We start from the raw sequence: 12,639 nt of genomic DNA on the forward strand, positions 1-12,639 counted from the left end.
AAGCAGCAGCTCGGTCTCTTGTGCTGCCTCTGAGTGTAGTGCATGGGATGCACTTCCTAGAAGGGCAGAGACCCCCAAGGAATCACTAGGAAGAGGGTCCCAGCTTTGAGGTCAGAGATAGGTACTAGCTGCCTATCATTCCATATTAAATACAGCAAACTTAGTAGATAAGGTTCGTGTGCAACCTGAGATAACTAAGTTTCGTGGAGATAAGTGTCAGCTAGGTCTCTCTGTACTGTGGTGGAAGTCTAGAGACCTGTCACAAATAAAGATACACCAATTAAGCATCTGATTCTCAAAATCTGCCCTACATTTTAATATGACTCATATCATTGAAGTTTTGTGTTGGATATTGGTTTAACAACCACTGGTGGTTCAGGTTTCCTGGTTTCTGGGAAACAGAGGGAGGAAGGTGGCTCTACATGTCACAGGGACAGTGTGAGAGCTGCTTGGGTCTAAACAGAGCTGGTGTCTCTGCTTCCCATGTTGCTCCTTTCTCTCCTCTCTAGAGCAGCAGAAAGGTCATTCTCTGCTGAAAGTTAGAAGCTGGTGGAAGGAGGAGCAAGGTCTTGTGGTCTCATGTTCAGAGAGAAGCAATGGTTTGCATGCTATCTAGAGGGACTCAGCAAGCTGGAGAAGTGGGCCCATGGGAATCTCCTCATGAGGTTCAGCAAGGCCAAGTGCAAGGTGCTGCAGGTCCTGAGAAGGTGGTGCAGTTTTTCATGTCTCATTTGGAATCCAAAGAAAGTGAAGAAATTGAGTCTGCAACCTATCATATATGAAAGGACCACAAGGGACAAGTTATTTCATGTTTTAAAGTCCAATAAGCCTGCCACTGTCTCATTTATTTAGGTCTAGTTAATATATATGTTGCTCTTTGTGTACCGTACTGGCTGAAGGTCCTCCAAACTTTAAACAGAGCCTCTTCCTTCTTCTATAGCCTGCTGAAAACCTGGCAGGTTTCTCTGCCTTCTGGCAAGGAGTGTTTCCTTAGGCCTGCAATACAGATGTCTTCTCAGAAGTTAAAACTTGGCTAGCAAAACACAAAAGGAACCACAGTGTACTGCCATAGCATGTGGGCCAACTTAGCCACTGATGGTGCTGAGCTTACATCCCGGTTTTTTGTGGGTTTTTTACGGCCTTGGGGATTCATTAGGCCCACAGATATTTCTCTGCTGCTCAACCCTGAAAGGAGAAAAAGTGTGGAAAAATTATAGTGTATAGAATTTCATGTGAGACTGAATGGGATGTTCCTTCATGCTGCTAAAAGTAAACTAAAGTACAACCTTATAAAACTGCCAGCCAACCAATTCAGAATTCACAAATGGAAATACTTCTCCACATAACTGTGTGGAAGTCAGCATCGTGTGGTAGATGACCCTGACAGACCAAAACCAGTGAGCAGAATGAGGTAGTCAGACTGTAAAAAAATCTAAACAGAAACATGCCTGATCTATGTTTTTAACCACATGTAAAATTAGGCAGTAGCTTTTGCTTCAAAGGCTAAGGTGATTAACTGGCTTTATGAAACAATAGCACACTTCCTTCATTTCCTTACACCAAGTACTATGTAAAAAGTTGACGAGTACAAACCTCTCTGAAAAATTCCTCCCAGGCTGGTGTCAAAGCCTAGGCAGCAGGGTGGAATGTCAGCCTCATTTAGTCAAGTTGTGCTCCAAAAAACTCACTTTAAACAGAGTGTGAAATATTCTGTGCTAGATCATCTCCAGCTATTCCTGCGCAAGTTTTAACTGATAAGAAAATAGCTGGATTTTCTCTGTTCCTTGATGTACACTGTCCTGTGAATGGAGCTGTGGGCCCTGGGCTATGAAACAGACTCTGCCTGGCTGGGGGGAGCTTGACTTCTACAGAGAAATGAGGAAATATTCGTGCCCTTGTTTAATCAAATGAACATTTGTATTGTACTGATTCAGTACGTAAAGATGATCAATATCCATTTTGGAAATACAACTTCTTGCTCATTCATCTGTTCAGAGCAGTAAAGTGTTTAATTCCCTCTCTTCTCCACCTTTGCCACTCAATGAAAGCCACAGAGGCATTTACAAAAGAAGTCCAGCAAAAAAATGCATTTCAGAAATTTGAGCATTATGCATTTTGCTCTCCTACATGAAATAATCTTGCTAAATGTCAATAAAATTTCATCTCTAAATCTCGTTGTGAAAACAGGAATTTGTAATTACAGCCTCTGACATTTCAGAATTGACTGCCTTGATTATGGTGGGTAGTAACAAATAACTGTAGAACTTTTGTTGCTTTTGCAAAAGATACCTTAAAGTATTAGGGGAGCGCCACTTCAACCTCATTAGTGAGAAAGATGGTATTTTCTCAATGTCCTTTTCATAGAGCACTTTTGCTGTTTCTAAAGATGTGATTCAATTTCTTGATGGCTTTCCCCACCCTCTCTGGCTGTCTCAGTATGGGTGTTGCTAGAGAAGCTGACAAATGACAGTGTCATCTATTTGGTATCGCTCTCCTTGGTGAGCCAATAGGCAAAATCAGGCCCTGGAGCTGGACTCAGCCTTGTATGGTCTGTGGATTTTGTCAGGCAGTCTGTTGGGTTTCCCTGCTCTGGTGTCTAAAAGCATGTATAATTTTTTGACCTTTTTTCCCCAGCAGCAGGAGATAACCTTCAACCCTGGCCATTATTCCCTTTCCTAGGTACTCCGTCCTCTATTGTTATGTGCACATCAGCTTCAAGGTTTGCTTTTAACATCATTTATGCTTCTTGCTGAAGAGTAACCTCAGTAAGAGAGGTGCAATATAAAATCAAAATATTTGCTGTCCTCTCCTGTTTCCCCTAGTAAAATTTATTTCTGTTTGCATTAGCCAGCCCAAAGCTGCTTTCAGGAAACGCTGACTTCTCCCAAGATCTTCCTGCTGCTATGAGCCACTGCTTCAGCATTTGCTTTTGCACAGCAAACCCTGTGAGGCCCCAGTGCTGCCAGTCAGGGTCATCTGTAGTGCTTAGACACAGCTTAGGGCACTTCTGGATATGCAAATGATATTGGCAAGTCTTAGGCCCCATTACCCTGTCTGTTCATCAGTCATATGTATTTAAATAGCATGTGTGTACATGCACACACACACACACACACATATATATTTGGAGGGCAAATTTGGTTTATGCTGGCTTTTGTGATGCTTTTAGGAATACAAATGACCGATAGAAAATGCAGTGTCAAAACTAATCAACTCAAATGGAGAGATTGAAGAGATAAATAATATCTTTTCTTTTTCTGTTCCTCTCTTCCATAACCGTTTGAGTATGGGAAAATGGGAAAAGCCAATGGCTCTAGGGTGGAAAGCTGAAGCCAAGTTGTTGTGTCTGCCATGCAAAAATATAATCCTATTAGTAAATGTAACTAAACCTCCTGGGAAAAATAATCTAAATCTGAAGCACTTCCACATTGTTTTAATCTCTAAATCTTCCATTGGTTCTTAATAATGCCATTGCTTCTACTTAGCTTTTTTTTTTTTTTTTAATATAACAGCTCTTTTAAAGGCAGATGGAAACCTCATGATGAAACAGTGCAGAAAAATTCTTAAGGGTCTAAAGGGCAGCATGCGCAAAAAGAATACAAAAGGACCACATTCTCAGCCATAACAGTGCTAAGTCTGGTTTACACAAATCAAAATCCAATCACCAAAGAATGGAAGTACAGAAGCCTAGAAATTTATATGCTGTGATTTTAATCTTATGAAGCCAGTCAAAGGGAACTCATGTAATGAAAAAGTGCACAAAAGTCAGCATTAAAGAACACATTAAATATTTCTTTCTTAAATACTGACATAGTGAATTCGTTACTTTTTGCTTGTATTTCTAGTTGATTGTCTGGCAAAAAGAAGAATTGTAAATAAGCGGAAAGGATAATTAGAATTTATATTTAGAATTATGGGTTACAGTGACATAGAACTAAATGTAATTCAATGAACTTTAAAGATTATTAGCTTGTCAGGCTTAGGGAACTGACTCATTTTCTAAAGTCTGAGTGATTTAATGAACCTAGCAGTGAAGCATGTAGCATGCATCAATGTACAGATGTGAGTATACCATTCATGTGTGTCTTACATGTACATGTTACATGTTACTGCATTAGTCTGGCTTGGGATTAGCAGAGAAAGAGGCACAGTCACAGGCTCCAAGTCATTCCAGAATCAGTTAATCTTTTAGTTCTGATTAGATGCAATTTTCTTCCTTAAAATTGTGAGTGAAAATGAACAGAGTAATTTTAGAAATATTGATGATCTAAATTTCTATGTACTACTATTGCCAGTGCAGTTAGACCATCTTATATAGGACGTGATTATACACATGAAACAGGAAATCCCTTATAAACCTTGTGTTCCCTGGTAGAGTAGACTGAAAATCACAGAAACTCAATTTCCAAAAACTCGCACAAAACTTCATTATCTAGCCACATCATGAATCCTGTCAGAAGTTAGAAGGAAATGTGATCTCCATTTTGCTAATCTCACAAATATTGGTTGTCTCTTTTTTAAAGCATGATGACACGTCCTTAATTAATATCATGATGATGTCATAAATTAATATCATTAATTCGTGTGGGAAGCTGTGAAGTAATGCCAAGGAATTGGGGTGATGGATAGAACTTGCTCCTCTACAGCTCTGGACTCCTGCTGCCTTACACTAAGACTCAGAAAATTCCAAGAAAAACCGCATTTCATCATTTGGATGTCAAGAATTAACATTAAGAAGCAGATGAACTTAGGAGAGCGTGTTTATTCTCATAGTTGGAAAGGGGCTGAACACTAAACTGGCTGATAGGTGTTTTAGGGGCTAAGTGTGCCATGCAGTGTGTGAGGTCATGTTTTACTTACGCAGTTCAAATAAACCAGGTTTTCTGTGATGGCAGGTGATCATTGGGAACCATCATGGCTGTAAAAGGAGAGTGAGGATAGTGAGAGGAAATAATAAAGTTAAGCCATTGCATGCTTCAAGACAGCTGGGGGAAGAGTTTGCAGTGCGACTTTTTGCCCCAGGACAAACTCTTGGATGAATTTGGGGTTTATTAGCATTTATGCATTGTAAATTGAAAGTAGAGAGCCAGGTACAGCCACCTCTTGGATAAACCAGGGACAAAACTCTTCTGCATATCACAACATGTGTCCTTCACTCATTCTGGATGCAGGCATATTCCCCATTTTTCAGCAAAGTCCTTCAAGCTTCCTGGGGGTCAGGTGTATCATTTCAAAGGCAATTGTCAGGACCTACTGACAGGTACAGATAAAGTTTGTGCAATGATATGAGCCCTGTGTGCTTTTTCACTTGTGCTGATTTTTTCACTTCCTTGAAATCTTCTGGGTCCAAGAAATTCCCAAAGCACTTAGGATAAGGAATCCATGAGTGTCATAGTTGTCTCCCAGTGCTGCTGTATCACAAATAGCAGTAATAATTATCACTGTAGTGTATAATGTGATAAGCAGTTTAATACTGAGCTTGATATACCTAATAAATCTGCTCTGAGATCTTTACAGAGCAGTGTACTGATGTGTGTTCCCACAAAATAAACTTTGTTTTTAAAGAACTTACTTCTCTGTATGTCAATACACATATATTGTGCATTACAGTAAGTGATATCAAAAATATGCATTTTAATTGAACAGATTCTCATAAAATGCACATGTAAAATATGTCTACTTTTGAACAGGGAAGGACATGGTAAAATTTCCGTTTTTGCTGTCAAAATGGCCTTGGCAACCCTTTGTGGAGGAAAAATCATGGACAAATTAAGATGTAAGTGATCTTTTTTACCTGTTAAAAGTTGTTATTGTTGAAGTAGCAGTACAAGTAGAAAACAGGGAATTAGGATAAACTACCGTTTCTTGGCTGGGTTTGGGAGTTGCCCTATGTATATCTCTAAGTAAATCCCACTAAATGTTTGGTTGAACCTCACACTGAGGTTTTTAAAGACAAATCGCATACATTGAGGTTCTTTTTGGTGGATTTTCTTTTTCCATTGGGGTTATTGAATTCTGAATACAAATAAGTGCCTCAACATCATAAAGCATAATTTAACAATTTCTTCTGATTATTTTTAGTAATGTCTATGTCTTATCACACATAGAAGACCAATATATTTATGTACTATTTATCTTTTCTTCTATAAGGCATTCTTATGCCATGTGTTTTGGTGAACAGGTGCTCATTTCATAGGATTTATTCCCAGTTCCCAATAGCAAAGGCATCATTTACTTGCAGCTGCAATGGAAGACTTTCTGTTTAGTGAAACGAGGTCTGTAGCTCAGGTCCAGAATACCATTTTCCAGACTTTTCAGCAAAAAACTTCCATTTCTGCTGAGCCTTGTACCTGAGCTCAAGAAAACTGAGTTTGCAAATTACAGTTGTTTAGAGTAGACAAGTAGAAATCCCAGGTGCTGATTCAGTCTTCCAGATCTGGTGCCATTTTCTAATGTATTATTTCTATGTAGAAACTCGAATACAGACTGAACTAAAGTTATAAGTTATAAATTATAAATTGAACACCATTTGTTCCCTAAGCTGCTTTAAGAATAGGAACTGGGTCCATCCAGTGGAGGGCTGAAGTACAGTGATGATTTTTTGGGTCAGCAGTCCCAGAATCCTGTTGTCAGAATTTCCCATCCAGGTTCCTGGAAAAGAAGCAGCTGACATGACAGCCTGAAAAACAATAAATGTTCCTTAGTCAGAGATCTCCTGCTAAGCAGAGGATAAATTTAAACAAACGGAGAAGTAAGGGCTGACAAACTGTCATCACTGCAATAATAAAAGTGTGATATTTTTATACATAAGAAAGAGGGAAGAGTGAAAAATAATGCATTGGCAAGACCTTCATTGCTTTGTCCAAGACAATAACTGACTTAATGAACCCATTGTCAAGATTTTGATTTGACATGGTAAACTGGCAGTAGGCAAAAAGCTGATGTAGCGTATCTTGTCAAATCAGAGCCTTCTTATCTGATTAAATTACTGCCTCGTGCCATGCATCAGACTTTGCTTAAAAATGACCACACACAAACAAAAACAAATCAGGAATATTTTAGTATTAAAATCAGCTAGTTCTTAATATGCAAATAGTTCTTCTTGTTTTCTGTTGAAAGAAGTCAGAAATAAAGATGCAGTAGTAACTGAGGTTTCTATAAGCCAAACACATTTACTACTTCTCTTTCAAATGAGATGATACTGAACTCAAGACAGTAGTTCTGTAGTTCACAAATCTGTAGTTCACACTGAAGCTGCTGTGATCTTTCCTTCTCTTTTCCCCCCTCAGATATTTTCTCCATGATTTCTGACTCCAGCGGGGTGATGGTTTATGGCAGGTACGACATGTTTCTGCGCGAGGTTCTCAAGCTGCCCACCGCTGTCTTCGAGGGGCCTTCGTTTGGTTACACGGAGCAGTCGGCAAAATCCTGTTTCTCACAACAGGTAAATGAAGACACACGGGGTCTCAATCACCCCTCTGAGCAGAGAGAATTCCCCTGGCTCTTGCCACACATCACACTGTATAATTCCATAAATATGTAGTTAAGGGAATATGCTGAAACTGGGACAATGTTAGAAATAAAGTTGTATTTTCCTTCTCTTTATCCTTTCATTTGCTAACTGAATACTGCTGAACAAGTAAGTTCAATGGAGCAGGAATAGTGTAATTTTCATGCAAAATAGAGTCTCATTTTTTGTATTCTCTCAGTTTCATCACTAATCAATAGGCACTCCAGTCAACCAAAAGGAGATGTTGAAATTCATTTATTGAGTCATCTCCCAATTCATTTTAAATGGTAATGTTTGCATATGTGAACCTAGTTTTGTTTCATAGGGGGAGACTTAGAACAGCACTTCATCTAATGTTGAAGAATTTACATGTTGAAGTGACTTCTGGTAGTTTTGTGTTAAAATAATGAAAGAATGCTCTTGCATGGCAACAGGGCATTCAAGCTTTGCATGTTGGACATGCTGTTATTGTAGATGAAAAAAGGAATTTATTTTCCTGAGAAAATGTAATTCAGTCCTCAATTTTTATCTCAGTAGCCATCAGAAATGGCACTTGCTTTGAGATTGCATCCAGCTGAGTGGACCAGATGCATTAAGGTACCTTTAGAAACAACATCTTCAAGCAGGTATTAGATGGTTTTGTTTACAAGCTCCACTTAGTGCTAATAAGAGTTAAGTCTCTGACTGATGTAGGTACACAGCAGGTTTACAAAACTGCTGTTTTGCATCTGGAGGCAGCCAAGTACTCTTGTAAATCTAGTCTGATATTTCACTTAAATTGACTTCATGTAGTTGTCATTACATCCTCACTAGGGATGAACCAGAGTTTTGAAATGGAATTGAGATCTTTATGATAAATGGTATTTACAGTCTTAGTCACACACAAGTCATTCTTTCTCTGTCCTGTATTGCATGTGGCATTATCAGAAGTTGATATCTGGAAATAAGTTTGGCACTCTCACTCATTCTCACAATGGGTCACTTTTGCTTACCAGAAACCTGTCAACCCCCTGATATCTAGAAATTCTTCAATTTCAGGGAAATAAAAAATTCTGAGAATTATCTGGTCATGGTGTCAAATCCATTCAGTTTACATCTGAAAGGATTTTTCCTTTTGCAGAAATGTTTTATTATTCCCAATTCTACTGGTTTGCTTGATCCCACCACGTATTTTCCTCTGCCTGTGAGCTACTGCTAGATTGAATGTCTATTCAAAGTAGAAACAACAGTGTTTCCTCATCAGCAAATTTGTGGGATAGAAATGCTACAGCAAGTGACTTAATGTTTCAGAATACAAATCTGTGGCTCAAAAAGATGTTTTATGATCACCACTTTCCCCCTTAGGTAGGATTGATCTGATGTTACACTGTATTTGTACTAAACAGTATTGTTATTATTGTAAAAAACACTTTAAAAAAATCCCAAACTAAAAAGATAGACACTAACTTCATTTTCTTAGCACTTGTCTAAGTGTTATTCCACAAACCTAGACTCCATCTGTGTGTAGTGTATATTTAGAAAACAGCTTTTGGTTTAAACTTTCCCAGCAGCTGAAAGAAAATTGCAAGAGGAAAATGTATGGAAATGGCTCTGACAGTGTCCTTTTAAGGGACACTGCTTTTTTCTCTAATCCATAAAATCAGTGATCACCAGAGCAGTTTGGCAATAAAGCTGTCATTGAAGCTAAGTTGCCTTATTTGGTGCCAATCAGATTTTAAAGTTATAGCAGCTTTCAAAAGCCCACTGCATTGTGGAAGAGCTTTTCTTGTCTCCTTATCTATTTGCTTAATAAACTGGTTGGTTGTGTGTATCCCTTCAAGAGCAGAGGGAAGATCTAAAGCTACTCAGCTCTGCAGTATGGGGCACTGGATGTCCCTTCTTTTCCTGGGCTTCCTTCCACCTTTTTTTTCCCCTGTGCCCTCAAGTTCTGCTGCAGACAGCACAGACATTTGCTGGCAGCATTGGTCAGCAAAGCTGTGCCGAGCATCCACAGCAGAAAAAGAAATCCACATCTCCAAAAGAAAGATCCTTTTTTCTGAGATATATCTATCTAATATATCTATGCTTACAGCATAGAATGCCTATTTGGGAAGTGGTTATCTGCTCTCCGTGGCTAGGAAGATAATTCGGACAACAAGCAGGTGGTAGTGTTTGACTGGACTTTCACACTGCAGTTATTGTGGGGAAAGGTAGTATTCCAGTGAGATTTAGAGATCATATTCTGGCTATTTCCATTCATTAAAGAATCAAGCCCATTTTCACAGTAGCCTGAGGTATTTTTTCCTATGGACAAACATCGTTATATCTCTCCAAATATCTTGCAGTGTTTTATCCCTGAGAGTGTTGCAGTGTGAGATGTTTTCCACTGATCACTCAGTGTATAAGAGAAATAATGTTTTTATTTAAATCTGGTGGTAATTGTGTATAAATGGAGCACAGATACTCCATCTGGAAATCTCCGCTCTGAAAAGAATTCCACAACATGCAGAGATGATACATGTCACTGCATAAGTGCTGCTTAGCTTTCTCATGGGGTAACCATAGTTCTTTAGCAAGTTAAAGCAGCAGCTTATGCAATCAGATATGAAAATTTAGCCATCCCTTTGGATATGGGGATACTACTAAATATGTATGTTTATAAAATATATCTACATATATTCTCAGCAGGGCTCGGTATTTTTGCATCTTAAATTTTATTTAAGGAAGGCTCAGTTGCTGATTGAAAAAACAAATGAACTAAGATTTGTGATTACTTTTTCCAGACACCTAAGAAATTTAAGGCCCTCAATTGCATTTTTAATATCAACAGGGATATCTTAGAGTTTAAATCACTTTGAAATTTAAAGGGGCATAGATCTCTGAGTGTTTAGAGTCGTGAAGAGTTTAGGAGCAATTGCAGTCCCTGAGCATATGCAATCTTGACATCCCACAATCAGAGCTCACACATAGCTAGTTGCCATTGCTCCTTAGACAAGTAAAGTTTCTTAAATTACGGTAACAAATTGCCTGTGCTGGTCTCTCCTTATTCTATATTTCTTTCAAATTTGTACTCCCTTGCCAGTATTTTCTCTCATTTTCTTTTTTCGAGTACCGTCAGCAGTGACTTTTCCTTCGAAAATTGGTCATACACAGTGATAGCCCACATGCACTTGTACTTGTCACACCATACTCAAAACAGATGAGAACATGAGTCGAATACCACCCTTAACCACAAAGCATCTTCAGGCAGTGAATCTAGAAAAGAGTCTGGAAGTGAGTGGGAGCTAAGTGTCTTCAACCCAGCCTTGTGAGAATGACTTCTAGTCATCAGTTGTATCATTGTACCAACTAAAAATAGTCTGGAAAAGCTTTGCTAGTATCGCTTGCTCTTTTTAGTAAATCAGGGCTACAGGCAAACAGTGTTTGAAACTTATATTCCCAAGTGTTTCTGTAGATACAAGATAAAATAATTTTGAGTTGTCTAATTACTGATTTTTTTTTTTGTGCATGTTTGTTTGCTTGTTTGAGCAGAAAAAAGTCACATTAAACACTTTCTTGGATACTCTCATGTCTGATCCCCCGCCACAGTGTCTAGTGTGGTTACCACTTCTGCATCGACTGGCAAATGTTGAAAATGGTAAGTAAAGAGGCGCTGCCAAAACACAGTTACAAGAATAAACTTTGGTGTGATGATTTTCACACTCTGTAGATGGTTTTGTAAAAGCTACTGTACTGGGTTCATTGATTCCATGTGCTATTTTTACAGTGACTGGTAAAATATTTGAAGAAGTCTGTTGGGTCATTCAGCCAGGAACATGGCTTCAATTTTGCTGCGCTCAGGAAGTTAACCTTATCATGTCTCCTCCTGTGCTCTGGATAAGCAAAGAGCAATAGGACTTCATCCATTCACACACTTCTATTTGGTAAACTATCAAGACCACAACTTTTATTAGCTATGACATATGGCAGCAGAGGAAGCAGCTTGGCAGTTTCCGTTCATGCAGTATTTCTGGCAGGAGATGTCAGTGCAGTGCAAAACACCAGCCAAAAGGTCCCTAGGAAGGATCTACTCCTAAGTCTACACTGCCAGACCATATCTTCTGAAAAGGAAGTTCCCTGTGGATGGTGTGCGTCCATTTTTGGTGATAAAAGGAAAAGGAGGAAATGTTGTATGTGTTCTTGTGCCCAACAAATCCCTCTTCCAGTGAAAGGCACCTTTTTGGCTACCGAGCAAGCTATCTATCCTACCTTCCTCAAGCTCTTGTCATCCATCCCTGTCCCTCACCAGCTTCACAGTGTTTCCTAGCATAGAGCAGAAACCCTTCCTGCTGCAAAACTCTGGCAAGAAGTTAAACCCCTGACACATTCAGCATTGATCCAAATTTTCCCAGACTGAGCCTTATGACAGAAAGGCGGAGGGTGCCTGGGAACAAGGGGATGTTCAGTACCCTGTGGTAAATTTGGTACATGCTGTAGTGAGGAAAGAGGAACAGAAATAGCAGTATTGCCCAGAAGGTGCTTCCAGATATCTCAGTTGGTGCTTTAGCGTCCTCAGTGACTTGCCTCCTTGTCACTGTCTGCTTCTGAACAGAGAACAGGTTCCTCCAAAAGGCAGCTTTACAAACCTGGGCATCCAAAGCTATGTGTTCAACCCCATATATAGTTACCTAAATGATACCACTTGTACTTAAGAGACAATAACATGTCTAAGTACACTTTCATCCTTTCAGTAGTCATGTAGCTAAGTTTGACTTTTCCTTCAAGATGCCTCACTTCAGCTGCTTAAAGCACAACAAAACATTCACCTTCTCCCAGTGGTGCAGCTGCAGTGGATTTTCCCACATACAAATTTCCTTTGTCATAGAATAGTGTGGATTGAAAGGGACCTTAAAGATCAAGCAATTCCAACTCCCCGGCAGGGACATCTTCCACTAGACCAGGTTGCTCAAATCCTCATCCAATCTGGCCTTCATCACTTCCAGGGATGGGTCATCCACAACTTACTCAGACAATGCAATCCAGTGCTTCGTCATCCTCACTGTAGAGATTTTCTTGCTAATACCTAATCTAAACCTACCTTCTTACAGTGAACCCGTTCCCCCTTGTCCTATCCCTACATTCCCTTGGCAAAAGTCCCTCTGCAGCTCTCC

The 12,639-nt window shown here is 39.3% G+C and overlaps 1 protein-coding gene across 20 annotated transcripts in view; it reads left to right on the top strand.

The window, feature by feature from the left end:
* The window catches only part of DTNA (dystrobrevin alpha), a 221,049-nt gene that overhangs the window by 154,571 nt on the left and 53,839 nt on the right, over positions 1-12,639 (top strand). For all 20 annotated transcript variants that reach the window (XM_041412835.1, XM_041412830.1, XM_041412833.1 and 17 more), the window contains 3 exons: positions 5,691-5,776; positions 7,290-7,444; positions 11,021-11,126. In XM_041412835.1, coding sequence (XP_041268769.1) covers positions 5,691-5,776; positions 7,290-7,444; positions 11,021-11,126 — 347 coding nt within the window. The remainder of the gene's footprint in view (positions 1-5,690; positions 5,777-7,289; positions 7,445-11,020; positions 11,127-12,639) is intronic.

Source organism: Onychostruthus taczanowskii, unplaced genomic scaffold (genome assembly GCF_017590055.1).
Source record: "Onychostruthus taczanowskii isolate IOZ18803 unplaced genomic scaffold, ASM1759005v1 scaffold4, whole genome shotgun sequence".
NCBI lineage: Eukaryota > Metazoa > Chordata > Aves > Passeriformes > Passeridae > Onychostruthus > Onychostruthus taczanowskii.